Below are 18,741 nucleotides of genomic sequence, written 5' to 3'. Positions count from 1 at the left end.
ACAGTCGCGGCCATTTTGCCACGCAGCTCCCGGTAGGTCTCCGGGCTTCGAGCTGCAGCCAACAGTCAAACCAAGAACCTCTCGGGCCAGTTCTCCCAGCGCGTGGAGTCCATCGGACTACAGTTCCCAGGAGGCCTAGGGAATCCCGCGCAGGCGCACTCGGGAAACGACGGCGACGCTCTGTCCCCAGAAACTGGCAGGTCCCTCCCGGCCTCCCGCCCCCGCCACGCCCCCTGCCCTCGCTGTCCGAGCCCGGTCGCCCCTGTCTGCTGCTGGCTGCGTCCCTGCGGGCCGGACTCATGGCTTCGCAGCTGAGGTTCGACGGCCGGGTGGTCCTGGTCACCGGCGCGGGTGGAGGTGAGCCGGGGCGCGGCCGCCGCTGGGGTCCCGCCGTGGGTGTCCGGCGGCGTGAGGGCGGTGGGTCCAGCGGGCGGGACGGGGACGGGGCGGGTGACCGGGGAGGGCCCTGCGTGGGAGCCCGGGCGGCCCAAGGCGTCCCCCACCGTGTCTGCGGACCCCTGTAGCCTCCTGTCCCGTCAGCCAGCTCTGCTTAGGCCTTGGCCGATTCTTCCAGAAGCCGGAAAACCGCCTTGAGGGCTCCCTGACCACCCAAGCCTGTGTGTATGCGTGTGACTTGGGAAGTTGTTGAGAGGGCCTCACTGTGCGGGGAGCCCCCTTGGCTGGAGTTGGAAGTCTCCGGGAGGCTTGGCAGAGGTCGGGGCGCTGATGTGTGCAGGGCTCGGGCCGAGGGAGCTGCGGAGCCCGGCTGCCTGCGCCTGGGGAGGCTGTCGGACCCTCCTGCATCCCAGAAGCCCCGTGGAGAGCTGTCCTGGGAAGCAGCCCCGTTGCTGAAGGACACACTTTGCAAAACAAGCGGGTCAGACCCCGTCCACGCTGTCCGGGGATGGGTGGAGCTGACGGTGTCTTTGCCCTGTTTGGCAGCAATAACCTCTGAACTCCTCTCTCCCCGCAAAGCACCTTCATCTTGGGGTGCACCTTGGATTGCTCCCTGGTCGTGCCTTTTGCACCTCAATGCAGTTGCGGGAACTTTGTGCACGTGTGTTAAAAGTCACAAATAGAGACCTCTGTCAGTTGATTCATAATGCACTTTCACGTGTCCGTTGATGAAATGAGGTTCCCAGCTGCCTTCCCACAAATGCTTTTAGGATTCGTGGTAGCCGCTTCCGTTTCTAGATTCATTTTGAATCTTTCTTTTTCAGGGGGTGGGCAGTGTTTGGTTTACTTCTTGTTGTTGAAAGAGGCCATGCGATGGCCTTGGCGTTTGAAGTCACTGTGCAGTGTGCCCTAGCCAGCCCTTGTGTCCTAAGCAAGCTCATGGCCCGGCCAAGGCCAACAACGCAGTGCACCTGCCAGTTTTCAGCGTTCTGTTATTTTATCTAGTTGAGTACTAGCTGCCACCCACCAAATTGATTTTGTAAAATGTTAGTGTGTTGGAAAAAACAGTTTTTAAGAAGTTAGTGTGTCACGACTGCATAATTATGAATTTGACACGTCCTATTTATCAACTAGCTGTACCCATTTAGAGGGGACCAAATTCTAAAACCATTAATGATACCTTCTAGTTTTGGAACACTCTATGTATATTTACTTTACATTTTCACTTACTTGCACGCTTATTTGCCAATAAATTTTTATTAAATATAGCTTACCAATTTATCTAGTGAGTAATGGGTCTTAGTAGTAAAGATTTTTTTTTTGAATGTGCTTGTTACCCCTGATTCTCTCCACACAGTTCTGTTTTCCCAGAGGTGGTAATACTTATGTATTCTTTCTGAGATAGTCTATAGGTATAAAACTTACATAGATACAGGGTTATTATTTTGATGAGTAAGAACATACCTCACTACTTTGAGCTAGAATTTCTTTTTTTTTTTTCCCCTTCCTCACATAGGTATAGACAAGCTTTATGGCAGGTGCAGAAATCACTTGATACTGTGAACAGGAAGGGATTTAAACTAGACAGTTAGGTTTTAGACAGGTCCTCCAGGAACAGGTTCTAGAGGCCACGAAGAATGGTACCCGCTAGACCTGAGGCTGCCATTGTCCAGGTGGGCAGAGGCCCCAGGGCCTGGAGAACGGCGCTGCCACCCGGGGTCGGGGAGCTGCTTCAACAAGCCACCACCACCTCTCCTCCATTTCTTCACAACCTAGAAATTTAAAAAAAAAAAAATCAGTTTCTTATCTGATGACCAGAACTCCTGGGAAGGTGGCTTCTGCCTTACTCACCTTTTAAATTACGTCCACCTGTCTTGGTAGAACCTGACCCACGTGGGGCGTCGTGGCAGGTGGGTGGAATTGTGGGAAATGGCAGGTGGGAGTGGGGGAGGTAGTTTGAAGCTTTTTAAAGTCTGCAGGCAGAAGACTGTGGAAAGAGGTTGAAGGTTACCGCTGAGGAGTCTGCTCTTGTAATGCTGACTGCTTGCCTGCTGCCTAAAGTTGGGATTGAATGGGCCTGAACTGAACTGTCTCCTGGTCTCTTTTTGCTTAGGACTGGGCCGAGCCTACGCCCTCGCCTTTGCAGAAAGAGGAGCCTCAGTAGTTGGTAAGTTGGTGTTTTTCTTTTTAATCAGTAGCTGATAACTACAGTCTTCACAAGCCACGTTTTAGGTTTTTTGTATTTTTTTTAATCAAATACTTTGTCACAGTTAATGGTGACATATGCCAACAGATCCCCTCCCTCTCCAAAGGTTGGATTGATAAAGAGGGCTAAACATGCATGGTACAAAGAAGGTTCTTGACTGTGCTGTTGAGGATTGTAATCCTATGAGAGAGAAGGCTCATCTGTCGGTCTGCAATTAAAGGACAGACCCGTAAAATTACTGGTACCAGTAAGAAACCACTGAATTTTGAAAACTGGAAGTGTAGAAGTCAGGGAATCCAGAGTGTGGGTTTGTTACTTCTTTGAGCAAGAATTTTCAAGTAAAGAATTTTTTAAATAATGAAAAAAATTTTAATTGCGGCAGCTGTGAGTTTGTAATCTCTCGGGGGCTTTCCTGTTGAAGGGTGTCAATGTTGGGAGGTTTCCGGGCTCTGGATGGCCCGGCCTGATGTCCTTGGCTGCTGATGGCCGCTGGAGCAGTGTGGCCGCTTGCTGAGGAGTGGTAAGTGCAGGGTGTGTGTGGAGGTCAGAGGGCATGATCCAGTACTTACTGTCTTTCCTGGGGAAAAACTGTTGCTTCGTGATGCCCTCCCAGTCCCAGATTTCCTACATTTTACAAGGAAATACGAGGGGGCAATTTCCCTACATTTGTTTATGGAGAGTCAGCAGCAGGCAGGTTCCCTGGGGAGAAGCTGGGCGAGGGCTTGTGCTTACCCTGAGCGAGGGATGCAGGCTGCTGATCCTTCTTGCAGATGACGGCCTCTGCTGCCTTCGGCAAAGACGATGCTGACGGGGTCGTTGGGTGGGCGGGCAGCTGTGCAGCTGGGGCCCTCTCTGCCAGGCTTTCCCAAGAATCTAAAGACACATGCTGTTTCTCTCCCTCTTTGTAACTGCTTAGCTCTTAATATTTTATCATCATCTTAATATTCATTTGGCCCATGTGTTTTACTCAGTTTTGTAAGTGCAACAGTCTTGCTTCATCATTTGCTTTTTTTTTTTTAAGATTTATTTTCATTTAAAAGTCAGATATACAGAGGAGGAGAGACCGAGAGGAAGAATTTCCATCCGTTGGTTCACTCCTCAAGTGGCCGCAGTGGCCAGAACTGTGCCGATCCAAAGCCAAGAGGTTCTTTCGGGTCTCCCATGCAGGTGTGGGGTCCCAAGGCTTTGGGCTGTCTTTGGTTGCTTTCCCAGGCCACAAGCAGGGAGCTGGATGGGAAGTAGGGCCACTGGGACATGAACTAGCACCCGCATGGGATCCCTGCGTGTGCAAGGCAAGGACTTTAGCTACCAGGCAGATGCACCGGGCCCATTTGCCTCTTCTAAAAGTATTGTCCTGTGCCAAGGGGAAACTTTGCCTGTTTGTTCCTTGACTGTTGCCTTAGTCTTTTGGGAGGGTGGGGATGGACTGGTATGTCTGCAGTTGAGCAATGTCTGTATTTTAGAATCAGTTGTTTCTCAGCAGTGTGTGTTTTCTGGGCCTGCTGGGACCTGTTCAAGTCAGGTGAGAAGTGTTGGAGTGTAAGAAGCAGCTCCACAGAGGGCGCTGAGGTGTCTGTTCTCTAGTTGTCACAGTGCTGGTGTTGCAGCAAGCCCAGGTGAAAGTTCAACAAGATAGATAATAAATGCTTGCTGAACTTGGCTGAGGAGCCAGCTTTGGTTTGGTTTCAAAGGGGAGAATTCACACTCAGTTGAACTGCAGAGTTTGCGGTCAATGTCTTCTACATTTTTTTCACCTGCGTGTGGACTTTGAAGCCGCGGAGGCTGTTTCTGCTGCCCGACTGCTGTGCTTCGGCTCTCCCATGCGTGCCCTGGGTCATGTGACAACTGACATTTCCTCCCTGGTGATTTTGCTCTGCTGAGCGTAGTTTTTTTCCTTAGCATGTGATCAATCAATCAATGAATAAGTAAATAAGATGGATAGGAAAACCTGGGATGTAATGATGGCATCAGAATATGTTGTTTTTATATTTTTTTTTTTTAAGATTTATTTTTATTATTTTTCCATTGGAAAGGCGGATATACAGAGAGGAGAGACAGAGAGGAAGATCTTCCGTCCGATGATTCACTCCCCAAGTGAGCGCAACGGGCCGATACTATGCCAATCCGAAGCCAGGAGCCTCTTCCGGGTCTCCCACGCGGGTGCAGGTTCCCAAAGCTTTAGGACATCCTCGACTGCTTTCCCAGGCCACAGGCAGGGAGCTGGAAGGGAAGCGGGGCTGCCGGGATCAGAACCGGCGCCCATATGGGATCCCGGGCGTGCTAGGCGAGGACCTTTAACCACTTGCGCCACCGCGCCGGGCCCAGAATACGTTGTTTTTGGAAGACAGAAGGGTCAGTCGCTCTGACCAGCTCAGAGACCAGTAAGAAGTAAGGCCGAGAGTTGAGCGCTGGCGCTGTGGTGTGGCATTCTAGGCTGGCATCCCACATTGCAGTGCATGTTTCAGTTGTGGCTGCCTGCCGGAGCTCCTGGGAAGGCAGCAGATGATGCCCAGGTGTCTGAGCTCCTGTCATCCCTGTGAGACCCGGAAGGAGTTCCTGTCTCCAGGCTCCACCTCTACCCTTCGTGGCTCTTGCGATCATTTGGAGAATGAACCAAGAGATGGAAGAGCTTTCTCTTTCCTCTTCTCTCTTCCTGTCATTCTCTGTTACTGTTCTGTCTAGCAATAAGGGGACACATCTTTTTTTTTTTTTAAAGCATGTTTCTCATGTGACTCATCTTCTGGCTAGGCCAGGCTGTCACTGTCCTCTGAGTCCCACGGGCCAGTGGTCAGAAGGGTTACTCCCTTGTTGCTGTGGCCTTGCAGATTGTGGTCTGCTCTGCCTTCCCGATTTCCTGCCGGAGTGGGCTCTGTCTGAAGCATGGCGGCACAGGGGCCGAGGGAGAATGAGGGCTCTAGCTAGTGGCTCTTCAAGCTTCTGTTTGGAAGCGGCAGGCTTCTTTCACACATATTTCACTGGCCAGAGCAGTTCCTTGGCTGAGTTCAAAGTCAGGGGTCTCTGCCCTCATGGGAAGTAGCAGAAACCTTATTCAGACCGTGTCTGATATAAAAGAGGAGGCCTCTGGTTTGTGGATGTGAAAGCAAAGCCTTCTGCTCCACACACCCAGTCTCCCTCTTGATCCTGTGAATCTGTGTTACTCATTGATTCTTTAAAAAAAAAATACTGTGTTTGAGAGGAGAGAGATTTCCCCTTGTCCGCAGCAGCAGCTGACAAGGAACAAAGCCAAGGACTGGAGCTCAGTCCAGGCCTGCTGGAGTGGCAGGGACCCCACAGCTGCATCCATGCCTTCTGGGTCCTGCGTGTGCACTAGCAGGAAGCTGGAGTCAGGAGTGGAGGCCAAACCCAGACATCCAATAAGGGATGTGAGTGTCTGAACATTAGACCAAACGTCTGTCCCCGTGGGTAGTCTTAAAACATGGTTAGGCAGACTTTGTTTTCAGTTCCGTTGTTCTAGAACCATTGAAACGGGTTGGTTTGGGGACCACACTGCAGTGGAGGAGAAAGATCAGGCTCAGCTCTGATTGTATTTGTGGCCTAGCAGGGTTGTCAGTGGCTAGAAAATTCTAGGAGGATACATCATGGGGTGAGGGCAGGGGTAAGGTGAGAAGTGGCTGGCTAGATGGGTGACTGCAGGAATCAGGCCTCCCCTGTGGGGTGGCGGGGCTGAGGAGCCCCAGCAGGTGTCAGAGGTGCTCAGAGATCCCGAGTGGGGCTTTCCAGGTTGTGCTCAGGTGGGCCAGCAGGAGGGAGGCGCATGCCCACGGTTTGGTGAAATCTGGTATCCTGTGGCTCACACCCAGCCCTGCCCCTGTTGAAGAAAGAGGAAGGCGTCTCACTCTCCAGGCAGGTCGCCTGTTGTTCTGAAGGACAGCTGAGCATCTGCTGGGAATCACTAGTGGAGGTTACTGTTTGCACGGTGCAGGGATGAGGCCTTTAGCCAGGGGGATGTCTATGGCAGTCAGCTCAGGTTAATTGGCACCCCTGTGTGAGAGTCTGTGAGGGCAGGCAGCGGAGCAATTCAGACTTGAGTTTACAGCAATGTTAGATGGTGGAGTGAGGGTGGCAGTGAGTGGTCCATGGCGCAACAAAAGGTACTCTCTTGAAGCTCCTAAAAGTTGTCAGCTTCAGTCGGCCTGGCTTTAAGCAGAGGCTAGCTTTAGTTTTTGGAACTGCCATCTTGGGAAAGTTGGGATACCGAATGTGCTCTCTGGAGTGGCTCATTACGTAAGGCGGGGCTGAAGCACGGACAGAGGAGCGTGAAAAGCTGCTTGTGAGCTAAAGACCTACGCAGAAAACAGGATTATTAAAGGCCAATCTAGATTTCTGTCTGGTTTATGTAACAAGACACTGAAAGACAGTGCTTGGGTGATCCTTCTGCTTTGATGGGACCTCGCTTCTCCGCATCTCAGCAGGTTAGGACGTGTCACACATGACAGAGAATCTGTTAGCAGTTAGTAGGTTGCAGCAACATGTAGTCATGCTAGTGCTTCTTAAAACACTGCCATTTCACCTTCCAGAACAGTTCATGTGAGTTCCTTTGGGCCAAGCAGCTGGAGGTGGGTGTGCCCAGAGGTGGGTGGGGATGGTGGAGACGTGCCACCCTTGCGTCGGGTCCTGGCCCTGCTGCCTGTTCACCAACTCTCCTCTCCTTTGGTGAGGTTGGAGGACAAACAGTACAGACTTTTGTAAAAGGACGATGAGAGAAGCAGCCCTAGTGGTTGCCAACCGTGCCCTGGGCACTGCATGTGAAAGCAGGTGCACCTCTATGAGCCCAAGATGGGGTTCAGTGAGGGGTGCCCTGGCTCCCTTACATGGAGCCGGCTGCCCAACGAGAAGGCTGCTTTAAGTTCCTCTCTCATCTGCTTGTAATAAATGGTATGTTCTTTGCAAGTGTAAGTACACTGGCTTTGCTTAGTAACCACGAATACATTTTGATTGACTGAATAAGTGCAGCTTAAGGTAAAAACAGGAAGAATGATCACTTATTAATGAGGAGTGTATTTTGATTGAATAAGTTCATCTTAATGTGAGGCAAGGAGGAAGCACGTGGGAATTCTGATGTAGGATGAATGAGGCCTCTTTAAATGTCTGATCAGCTACAGAACTTTGAAAGCACTGTTAGCTGCTCACGGTTTTTTTCTCTTTTTTTTAAATTATATTTTGACAATCTTTACAACATTAATTAAGGTAAAACGGTTCAAGGGCTACAGGAAAGTGGATAAGACTATTATTTTTTCCATATTGTTTCCTTCATGTTTAAAGGGGGGTATTAAGGGAGAAGGCCCACCCAATTTCCCACCCTCCCCAGGTCCCGGATGTAGGGCATGCTCTGAGGTTCTTGCTCAGGTGGTTTGATATTTCAACAGTTATGAATCACTGCCAATCTTGCCACTCCAAGCACTATGAGGTCGTTCAAGAATCCACTGATTGACATAGTCCATCATAGAGTCTCTGTTTGCCCCGTATTTCGCTGCCAACATATAGCTGAGATGGTTGATTGACTTGTTCTGTCTTCTGTCTTTTCTTGTTTAGGGTTCTGAGTCTGGCATTTTGATTGGGGAGATCTCCAAAGAAACTTTGTCTGAGGTGTTCTCAAACCAGGTTCTTGTATGTGCTAGCAAGTATAGGGCCCGGCACAGTCCATCTCCCTGATCAGCTGGTGGTTGCAATTGCTGGGTTGGTTCTGTTTTTGGCCCCGACTTCCACTGGAACCAATGGGTGTTGCAGTCCAGCCTGGTTCTGCCCAGCACATACTCAGCCCTCACATAAACCAGTGGGAGCTTCAGCCTAGTTGGAGTGACCCGCAATAACCCCCACCATGCCCGCCCCCTACCCTGGTTTGCCAGCATGTGCCACACTGCATTCTATTTTAAGTCTGAGTCAATTGTTCATGAAACTTCTTTGCTTACCTTTGGCTGCATTTTATAAGACTTCCACAAGGGGGTAGTGTTTCATTGCACAAGTGAACAATTTCTTTACTTGAAGGTGTTTGCCAGTTTACTTTGGAACTTTTCTGTGCTTACTTAAAGAATCATAAGACTATTACACATCTGAAAATACCAATTAAAAACTGTTTTATTTCCCATCATTTGAAATGGATTATGGAAATAATAGTTTATAGGAATCCAGTCTTTTGAGAATTTTTTCCCTGTCTTGTGGGATAATCTAAGCTTGTTTTTGTTACCTTGTATCTTTGCAGCATTTTTTGGATTTGTAGCAAGACTCATAATATTATATGATTATAAGAAGATATATCCTGGCCCGGCACAGTGGCCTAGTCGCTAAAGTCCTCGCCTTGCATGCCTGGGTCCCATATGGGCGCCAGTTCTAATCCTGGAGGCCCCACTTCCCATCCAGCTCCCTGCCTGTGGCCTGGGAAAATAGTCGAGGACAGCCCAAAGCTTTGGGACCCTGCATCCGCGTGGGAGACCTGGAAGAAGTTCCTGGCTCCTGGCTTCAGATTGGCTTAGCACTGGCTGTTGCAGCCACTTGGGGAGTGAATCATCGGGTGGAATATCTTCCTTTCTCTCTCCTTCTCTCTGTATATCTGAGTTTGCAATAAAAAATAAACATTTTTTTTTTTTTTAAAAAGGAAAATATATCCTAGGCCACATTTTAAAAAGTAAATCTGTTCAAACCAAAAAGACAAGTGAAAACACATTTGAGTCTGAGGTGGCTGGTGGCTTTGTCTCGGCGCTGGCCTCTGCCACACTGGTCTCCCATGCGGGCGCAGGTCCCAGGGCTTTGGGCCGTCCTTGACTGCCTTCCCAGGCCACAAGCAGGGAGCTGGATGGGAAGTGGGGCCTCCAGGATTAGAACTGGCACCCATATGGGATCCCAGTGTGTGCAAGGCGAGGACTTTAACCACTACACTATCACGCCAGGACCACCATTGTCTTATAAATTTAAAGTTGTTCTGAAATGAAAGGCTTTCTTTTTTTTTAAATGGACTGTCCTGTAGAGATTTTTTTTTTTAAATTGTGATACTTATCAGTATTGAAAGACTTTGAACTTACTAATTAGTATCTTTGATAGTCTTTAAAATCAGTGACGGTCATGTTATAAAAATGACTATCTTACAGTGCAAATTCCTTGTCACAAGTGTTTTTTTTTTTTTTCTGAAATTCTGTTTTTTCTCAATTTCTTGGTTTTGACCAGTGCATCTTTTTATTAGTTTTTGTATGTTATTTTATGCTCTTGGGTAAGTTAGCTTTGAAGCTTGTCGTTGTTATTGTGTCCTGCGTATGCACGTGGCGCCGAGATCTGTGTGGGTCAGGTGACGTGGTTATCGCGTGGCTTCCAGATTAGCTCCCTGAGGGCTAGTGTCTTGTTTGCACATGTGTGTGTCTGTATATTCTCTGGCACACAGTAAATCAGCAGCTCGTGTTTGTAGCTGTAATTGGATGTGAGATGCTATGTTGTGAGTGTGGAATTATGATGTAAATTAGTGACAGGACATACACTGGGTTGATCCGTGGTTTCTGGCCCGTTTAAAGGAATAGCTCTTATTTATTTCATTGTGGAGTATATACATATGTCCTTTGAAAAGATCCTAGAGTGCATTTCTACCTATTTAAATTCATGCTTTTTTTTTTTCAAATCCCTGTCCCTGTACACAAGAGACCATATTTCATAGTACGTCTTTAATCTCCGTATGCTTCTATTTGGTTGTGGTGAGAACATTGAATTTGAGACCTATCCTCTTACTAACTTTCTAAGTGTATAGTTAAGTGTCTTCAGGGCATTGTTTGCCCCACAGATCTCCAGCACTTGCTTGTTGTATAGAGTTGAATGCTATGCCCCTGGGTTAGTGGCTGCTCATTTCCAGCGTCCCCCATTCCCTGGCAGGCTGCTTTGTGCTCTGTGATTCTGAGTTGGACTGTTCTGGAAACATCGCGTGATGGAGTCCCGTCATCTTTGTCCTTTGGCTCACAGGTGGCTTTCACTGGCAGTGTTTCAGGGCTCAGGCCATGTGGTCACACACTGAAGGAGTTTGTCTTCAACGTTGACAGTGCCCCATTGCGTGTGTGTATTACATTTCCTGCATCTGTCCATCCAGTGGTGGACACTGAAGTGTGTCCACACATTGGCCATTGTGTAGAGCTGCGGGAACGTTGGCGTGCTCGTATGTCTTTGTTACTTAGAGTTTCAGTTCTGAACTTTTTTTTCAGATAAAACCTGAGACTCGGAGTTGGTAGACAGCTTGGTAGTTTTGTATTTGACTTTTTGAGAAACATCTCTGATTTTCCTGTGCACTTTATCTTTTTTTTGGCTGACAAGTGGGTAGATTAATGTTCTTTTTCTTTCCAGAAAAGGAGAAATGTTGCCAAGTTTACAGCTCTGTGATATGAACTTGTGTTTAAATATTTTTGCTGTTTACTGATATTCATATTCAAAAACAACGACCTGTTTTGAGAATGCTGTGGATCCTTCTATGTGAGAGATGGGGACAGCACAGGGAGGAACCAGGCTGATGGAAGACATACGCTGCCAAGTGGGATGATCGTCTAGCTCGGGTTTGAGCGTCGGGAACTAATTGTTGCTTGCTTACTTCTGCGTTGCAGTGAACGATTTAGGAGGAGACTTCAAGGGGGTTGGCAAAGGCTCCCAAGCTGCTGACAGAGTTGTCGAAGAAATCAGAAGGAAAGGCGGAAAAGCAGTGCCCAACTATGGTATGGTATCTGGGAGACGACTCCTACTGCGTTGTTTTTCTTTCAATTAATGCAATTGCTCACACTAGTAATTTTTGGAACAAATATTTAAGCAACCCACTGTATTTGTGGAATTAGATTTTACCCAAGTCCACCAGAGATCTTTGGTTATATATTTTAAAAACATTGTGAGAATTTTTTGAACTTTCAGTGAAGATTATTTCAGATGACTGTAAGTTTTGTTATGTTAATTAATGAACACATTGTTTAATTGGCGTAGACACGAATATATTCTCATTGAAAGGCTTGTTTTAAAGGAGTTTATATTTTAATGCAATTACATTTGAGTCTTAAATAAGAAGTAAAACATTTTCTTTTGTTACCCAGTGTCCATTTTGCTCAGTAGTAGTCCCTGCTCTTTATGGAGAAAGAGAGGGGCAGAGACAGACTCTGCCATCTGCTGGTTCACTCCCTAACTGGCCGGAGCTGAGCTGCTCCACAGCCAGGAACTCTTTTCCACTTCTGCCGTGTGGATGCAGAGGTCCAGCCATGCTCCACTGCTTTCCTAGGCTGTGAGCAGCTACTTGGGTTGGTGGTGGAGTAGCCAGGCGCTCACATGAGCGATGGGTGTTGCAGGCAAGGCATCAGCATGCTGCATCAGTGCGCAGGCGCTCAAAGGCAGTCGGTAAAGCTACAGGAAGAATGACCTGCAACCTTTCGATTTGCTGTGTTGATCATGATAGAATTTGTAAGGAACATTTTTACATTAAAATGCTTTACTACCTTTTTTTCATTTTTTCTTTTTCAAAATAGACTTTTTGTGGGCTGGGAATAAGATTTGGTTGATTTTATTTAGAAACCATAGAGGAAAGGAATGGGGTGTGGATTGAGTGTTTGAAATAATGAGACATTTCAGTATCTTTTAACTTGGAGATCTAAGAAAGATGTTCTTAGCTTTTTTTAACCCTGGGATTTTTTAGAAAAATATTTATTTTATTGAAAAGGCAGATTTACAGAGAGAAGAAGAGACTAAGAGAAAGATCTTTCATTCATTGGTTCACTCCCCAGGTGGCCAAAATGGCTGGAACTGAGCTGATCTAGAGCCAGGAGCCAGCAGCTTCTTGCAGGTCTCCCGTGTGGTGCAACATCCTAAGGCTTTGGGCCGTTCTCTGCTGCTCTCCCAAATCATTAGTAGGGGGCTGGAGTAGAAAGGACACAAACTGGCACCCACAGGGCAGAAGATTGCAGGCAGATTAGCCAGTTGAGCAATTATGCATTACGATGAACATTCTGCACGCCCTCTCCTCCAGTTCCAATATCTATCCTCTGTCAGCGGGGGTTTAGTCAGGGAAATAGAGACCCTTGAGGCTTACCGAGTGTGAAATGCTTCGTTCTGCAGAATTGGAGGCTCCTAGACCCAGTGCAGGGGCTGCATAGGTGGAAGTCAGGGGAACTGGCAGTGAGCTTGGCCCAGGCAGGTGCTTCTCAGGAGCTTCCCCGCCCGCGCTGTCGGGCTGGCGCCTGCAGCTCACCTCCCAGTCGGGCTGGCGCCTGCAGCTCACCTCCCGGCCGCGCTGTCGGGCTGGCGCCTGCAGCTCACCTCCCAGTCGGGCTGGCGCCTGCAGCTCACCTCCCGGCCGCGCTATCGGGCTGGTGCCTGCAGCTCACCTCCCGGCCGCGCTGTCGGACTGGCACTTGCAGCCCGCATTTGCGCTTGTCTCTTGCTCCGCTGTTTCCCCCACCCAGTAAGTTCAGATCGAATGGTCTTACCTACAAGTCTAAGACCAGAAATGTTCCAAAAGTGAAAACATTTGAGCACCCAAGTGGGCCTCATGTGAGGTCCATAGTTGGAACACAGGCACACTGAAAATACTTCGTGACATTGCCTTCAGGCCATGCAAGGTGTATGTGAAACATACATGATTTTGGTGTGTAGATGAAGGTCCTGTGTCCAGGGTCACTCATTATGCATATGCAAATACTGCAACACACACACACACACACACACACACACACACACACACACACACACATTTGGGATTGGCATTGTGGCTAGCAGGTAAAACTGTCTTCTGTAACTTTGGCATTCCCAATGGGTGCCAGTTCATGTCCAGCTGCTGTACTGTGATCCAGTTCCCTGCTAATGTGCGGGAAAATTAGTGGCAGTAGACCAAGTGATTGGTTTCCTGCCACCCACGTGGGAGACCCGGATGAAGCTCCAGGGTGTGCAGCTTTTGACCTGCCTTCACTCCTGGCCCTTGGGGCCATTTGGGGACTGAACTAGCAGATGGAAGATCTCGTCCTCTGTCTTTCCCATTCTGACTTTCAAATAAACAGTTTTTAAAATTAAGATCCCCAAGCATTTCAGATACAGGTTACTCACTGCGTTGTGGCTGATAGGCAGATGTGACCAGTGTTGCTGCTCCTCGCCCTCTGTGAGCAAAGGGAATGGCAGGGAGGCAGTGGTGAGGAGGGGCTGGCAGCAGAGTGGCGAGTCAGCGTGGCCCGGGCCCTCCACCAGCAAACCCTGCCCTTTGTCGCACAGCGTGGCCCGGGCCTTCACCTAGCAAACACTGCCCTTTGTTGCACAGTGTGGCCCGGGCCTTCACCTAGTTGAGCAGCAGGAACAACAAATCCCGCCTTTTTGTTAAACCTTTAGATTTTCTTGTGATTAGTGTTGCCCAAATATCAGTTTTCTTGCCACCATCCCCAACATGTAGCTGTTTGGCCTTGAACAGTTTTTCTTCCCTTTTAAGGAGTGCCTCCCTCTCTACAATTCTCATTTATATTCTGGAGTTATTTAAACTTAAATGTAAGTTATGTGAATGTACATTTCAGTTTGTCTGTCATACTCAGCCGCATTCTGCACATTCTGAAGGCACATGTAGGTAGTTAGACATGGTTAGTGCAGAAACAAGCCGTTTTTATCTGCGCAGAAGGTTGTATTGTACAATGCTATCTTTCTTAGTGTTTGTCAAGTACTTTTTCCCATCTTTTCATTTTTTAAGTATTTATTTTATTATCTCTCCAAATGGCTACAGTGGCCAGAACTGGACTGCTCCAAAGCTGGGAGCCAGGAGCATCTTTTAGGTTCGCCATGTGGGTGCAGTGTTTGATGGTCGTGGGTCTTTGTCTACTCTCTGTCAGCTCATTAGCAGGGAGCTGGATCAGAAATGGTGCAGTCAGGATATAAACCAGTGCCTGTTTGGGATACTGGCTCTGCAGGTGGAGGAATGGCCAGCTATATTACAGTTGCCCCTCTATCTTCCCTTTTTTTCTCTTTTATTATACGTTAAAGAATTTTCTGGGATCTAATTTTTTTGGGGTAAGAGCATATCATTTCTATTTTGATTAGTTATATGAGTATATTTTTCTTTGAGGCAAATTCTGTTGAATGAACACTAAAATGGAAAATGCAAACTGCAGAAGAAGTATGCCTGGATCTTAAATTTTTTGGAAGCATGATACACTTAGCTTTTAATTTTGTTTTTCTGCCGTGTTTTCGGAGTGCCCTGGCGTCTGTCACCCGCAGAGCGTGGAGGGGTTGGAGGGAGGCTGCTGAGTGCTCACTGAGCTTTTGCTCTGCCCTCAGATTCCGTGGAACACGGGGAGAAGCTCGTCAAGACGGCGCTGGATGCTTTTGGAAGAATCGGTGATGCTTCTTTACGTTTCTGGTCCCAGCAGAGCACCTGCCTTCCCTATAAAATAGATTTGAAATGAACAAGTGCCTCTGGATAATCAGATCTTTAGATTGGTTTTATGTTATTTTTTCTCACTCTGTCTTATTCCATGAGGACTTTGTGTGGCAGTTTTGTAGATATGTATATTGAGCTTTTTTTTCTTTAATTGCTTTGTGCACTTTAAATCCTTTGAAAGCTCACAAGCATTTGCCAATCCCCTTGACATAATTAATCTAAGCCTCAAATTTGTTTACAATGCAGAATTGTTACTTTGGCGGTAGAAAACCCTGTATAATCTTTTAGTTAATTGTAACAACTTGGATTAAAGTGATTCATCACCTTGCAAGTTCATTAAGATGAACTGTGTACAGTCAAAAAAAATGTTTTGGAAGCGTTTCAAATTTATTGTGGCATCTCTGTCTTGAATCCCTTGACCTTGGCAGTGTAGTCCCACACAGTCTTTCCATAGGGTAATAGAATGACTAGAGGTGAAGGTGTTTGCTAGTAGCTCCATGTAATTACAGCCTGAAAAACATGAATTTTGGTGACTACATTTGGTTTCCTAATTGGCTTGGTTGAGGTCCTCGGCGGCAGGTTCTCGTATTATTTGGCAGAGTGATAGAGCCCATGGCGGCGTGAGGTTGTAAGGCAGAAGTAGCCACAGGATCCTGCCTGAACCCTAAAAAAGAAGTACTTTGTGATCTCCAAGTACTGGGCCATTGGTTTCCAGTGTGTCAAGCTAGAGAATTAGTTTCTGAGTTTAATGTTTCTTTAGGGAAATTAAATGGGAAAATCTTGTATTAAGCACTTACCTTTGCAAATGAATTTTCAGTTTAGGTAAAGGATGGCTTCTGTGTTTCCAGTCCTCAGAACCTGAGAGTTGTGTAACAGCTCATCTTGTGAATAAGCTGATAGAGCTGTGCTGGGAGATGCAGGTGGGAAAGCTAGGAGAGCGGAAGGGGTCGGCAGCAGGCAGGACTGTGGTGTGTGGACCCACGTGCTGCCTGCTCTGGGCGTATGGTTTTGTTTGACACCTCTGCTTTCCTCTCACACGGACTGCTCGGTGGGGAATAGGGGCTGGTTTTCACGGAAACGTGAGTTGTAGGCAAATGTGGGTTAATGTTTCTTATTTTTACATTTGTGGATTTTCCTGTTGCAGATGTTGTGGTCAACAATGCCGGGTGAGTTGTTCTTTATCTTTTCTGAACTTCTGTTCACTTATTACGGGTCTATTCCTCCTTCCCTCTCTGACCCCACATCATCTCCATCTTTCAGAATTCTGAGAGACCGTTCCTTTGCTCGGATAAGTGATGAAGACTGGGGTAAGCTGTTGGCTCTCTGTGGAACAAATGGATGCATGTGGTGTTTGATATTTTTAAGGAAAAGTCACCTGCTTTCTCTGCTGCTGATTTGAATGAGGAACAAGTCCTGTACTGCAAACAATGAGTCGTCGGAAGGAGCCACCCCCTTTTTTTCTAAATCCTCAGTAACTTAGAAAAAGTTAAATCCTTTGGCAGAAAGTGTCTAAAAAGGTTATCGCTTCTTTCTGTTTGTTTCTGCCTTATGAAGCTCCCACTTCCTCAGAGCCTTTGCCATAGCACTCTGAGGACGGGAGTGTGGGGTGGTGAAGGTGGTGGAGATGCAAAAACAGCATTGCACAAAACCTAGCCAAAGAGCAAAGGATCCACTTCCCTTGCCACGTTGGAAAGGTTGAGCGTAGAAAATGAGCAAATCAGTGTTGGGATATTCTTGTTTCTTTTGCTGTTCTTTGTCCTGATCTTCACTGGCCATCAGCATTCCAATAGCACCTGCTGGTGGCCGTGACAGTGGCATCACTGGAAGAGCAAAGGCTCCTGCTGACTTAGAATTAAACAAGGAAGAGCACCCAGTTTCCACGGTCTTTGTAACAGTTTGAGGAGAAGAAGGCTGAGAAGGGTGAAAGTGTTAGCAAAGGCAGCCCTGTTGACTATCGTGGGGCTGTGGTGGGGCTAGGGGATTTCCTTCTCTGATTCTGGCCTACTGTGCCCACCACTTGTGACACCCTGTCACGTTCTCCTTGTCTTTTCATTCTTTGTTCTTCTAATAGTGCATAAACACGTTTGTCGGAATCCTTGAATGCAACAGAAGCAACAGTGGTTAAAAACGGCCATGGTACAATCCTTGACCATTAGAGGAAGAAATTGCATCCAAAAGTGTCTGTCTGAATGATGATCTCTAGTTAGTCTATTCAGTGCTTGAAATCCCCCAAACAGGAGCTCACTGTCTCCCAGGCTGCTTTAAAAGTTTTAGTAAAAGTGGGGGTGTGGTATTTCATGATTGTTTCTTGGTAGTGACCTGTGTAAGTTACAATGATGCTTTAACAAATGTTAGACTTGAGTGCCAATTATGTACATGAAACTCTTGGATATCTATTTAAAGATTTATTTATTTTTATTGGAAAGTCAGATCCACAGAGAGGAGATACAGAGAGAAAGATCCTCCCTCTGTTGATTCACTCGCCAAGTGGCTATAGCAGCTAGGACTGAGCCAGTATGATGGGAGTGGCCCCAGAGCCTCTTCCGGGTCTCCCACACAGGTGCAGGGTCCCAAGGCTTTGGGCGTCTCCGACTGCTTTCCCAGGCTACAAGCAGGGAGCTGGAAGGGAAGTGGAGCAGCCAGGATATGAACTGGCAGCCTGTGGGATCCTGGCGCATGTAAAGCAAGGATTTAGCCCCTTTTAGCACTGGGCCCAGATATTTATATTAGCCAATTTTTATATAAAATAAGCATAAATTCAAGATGATGTTATCTTTAGATATATGCAGGGATTGAAATAATCTTATAATTTAAAGGGAAAAAGTTGTTAGGTGTAGGTATGAGCTGTTGACAGGTAACACATAATTGAAGCAGAAACAAAATCGGTGACTGAAATGGTGATACTGAGTGCTGGGTATAAAATGAGCATGTTTGTATAGTAAGCCATTGCTGATGTTGACAAGATGTGCACTAAAGATTGTTTCTTCCGTCAGATATAATCCACAGAGTGCACCTGCGGGGTTCCTTTCAAGTGACTCGGGCTGCATGGGAACACATGAAGAAACAGCGCTATGGAAGGTGGGGTTGAGGATGTGTGTGCGGGTGGGATTATACGGAGTGCTGGGAGGATTGAGCTGAGGGAATCCTCAGAGGCCTGCAGGCTTTTAAAATGCAGTTTTAGAACACGTGTATTCAGTTGGTGTCACTTAGTCAGATGCACTGAACAGCCTTATATAATTTTTCATGTCCACCAATTGATTATTAACAATTTCCTGGTGTTCTCTGGCATTTAGAAAGTAGAACAACCATTGATGATTAAGCCTTGTATTGTTCTGTAGCAGTCATTTTGTGTATCTAGCGACCAATTGGGAGTGGCTATTTGCTGCTAGTTGGTAATGGTTGGGCATAAGTTAGTATCAGCAGCAGCTATGGAAATACAGGACTTGTTGTGGCTGCTCTTCAGTGGGGAACTCGGAATTGGCGGTGTTAGTACTGTGCGTGCTGTGTCGTCAGTCCTGGAACGAGTGTCCACACGCTCTCCAGCACAGCGTTGTTTGTGGGGCAGCTTTGTACTGGAGACTTGAGTTTATCTTCATCCTGACAGTTTGTGATTTCTTTTCAGTGGTCTGGGTTGAGTGAGGTTGGGGCCAACTGTGAGCTAGCATTGTTCTAATGAGCTCCTCTTCATTGCCCAGAAGGGACGGGGGAAGAATGAGTGAGAGTTAGACAAGCCTGCTCTCACATTTCATGACAACCTTTTAAGTTACGTGGT

At 47.2% G+C, this 18,741-nt stretch overlaps 1 protein-coding gene across 2 annotated transcripts in view; it reads left to right on the top strand.

The window, feature by feature from the left end:
* Positions 1–246: 246 nt before the first annotated feature.
* The window catches only part of HSD17B4 (hydroxysteroid 17-beta dehydrogenase 4), a 61,811-nt gene continuing 43,316 nt past the window's right edge, over positions 247–18,741 (top strand). The window contains exons 1-7 of one of the 2 annotated variants that reach the window (XM_040995820.1): positions 247–357; positions 2,510–2,563; positions 11,188–11,295; positions 14,867–14,926; positions 16,114–16,135; positions 16,230–16,276; positions 17,963–18,047. In XM_040995820.1, the coding sequence (XP_040851754.1) occupies positions 300–357; positions 2,510–2,563; positions 11,188–11,295; positions 14,867–14,926; positions 16,114–16,135; positions 16,230–16,276; positions 17,963–18,047 (434 nt within the window). In that variant the 5' untranslated portion in view covers positions 247–299. The remainder of the gene's footprint in view (positions 358–2,509; positions 2,564–11,187; positions 11,296–14,866; positions 14,927–16,113; positions 16,136–16,229; positions 16,277–17,962; positions 18,048–18,741) is intronic. The other variant, XM_040995736.1, reaches the window with a different exon arrangement.

This window comes from Ochotona curzoniae, unplaced genomic scaffold (assembly GCF_017591425.1).
Source record: "Ochotona curzoniae isolate NIBS_2020 unplaced genomic scaffold, NIBS_Ocur_1.0 contig_1, whole genome shotgun sequence".
NCBI lineage: Eukaryota > Metazoa > Chordata > Mammalia > Lagomorpha > Ochotonidae > Ochotona > Ochotona curzoniae.
The sequence above is the reverse complement of the archived record's forward strand: the minus strand, read 5'-3'. Positions and strand labels throughout refer to the sequence as shown.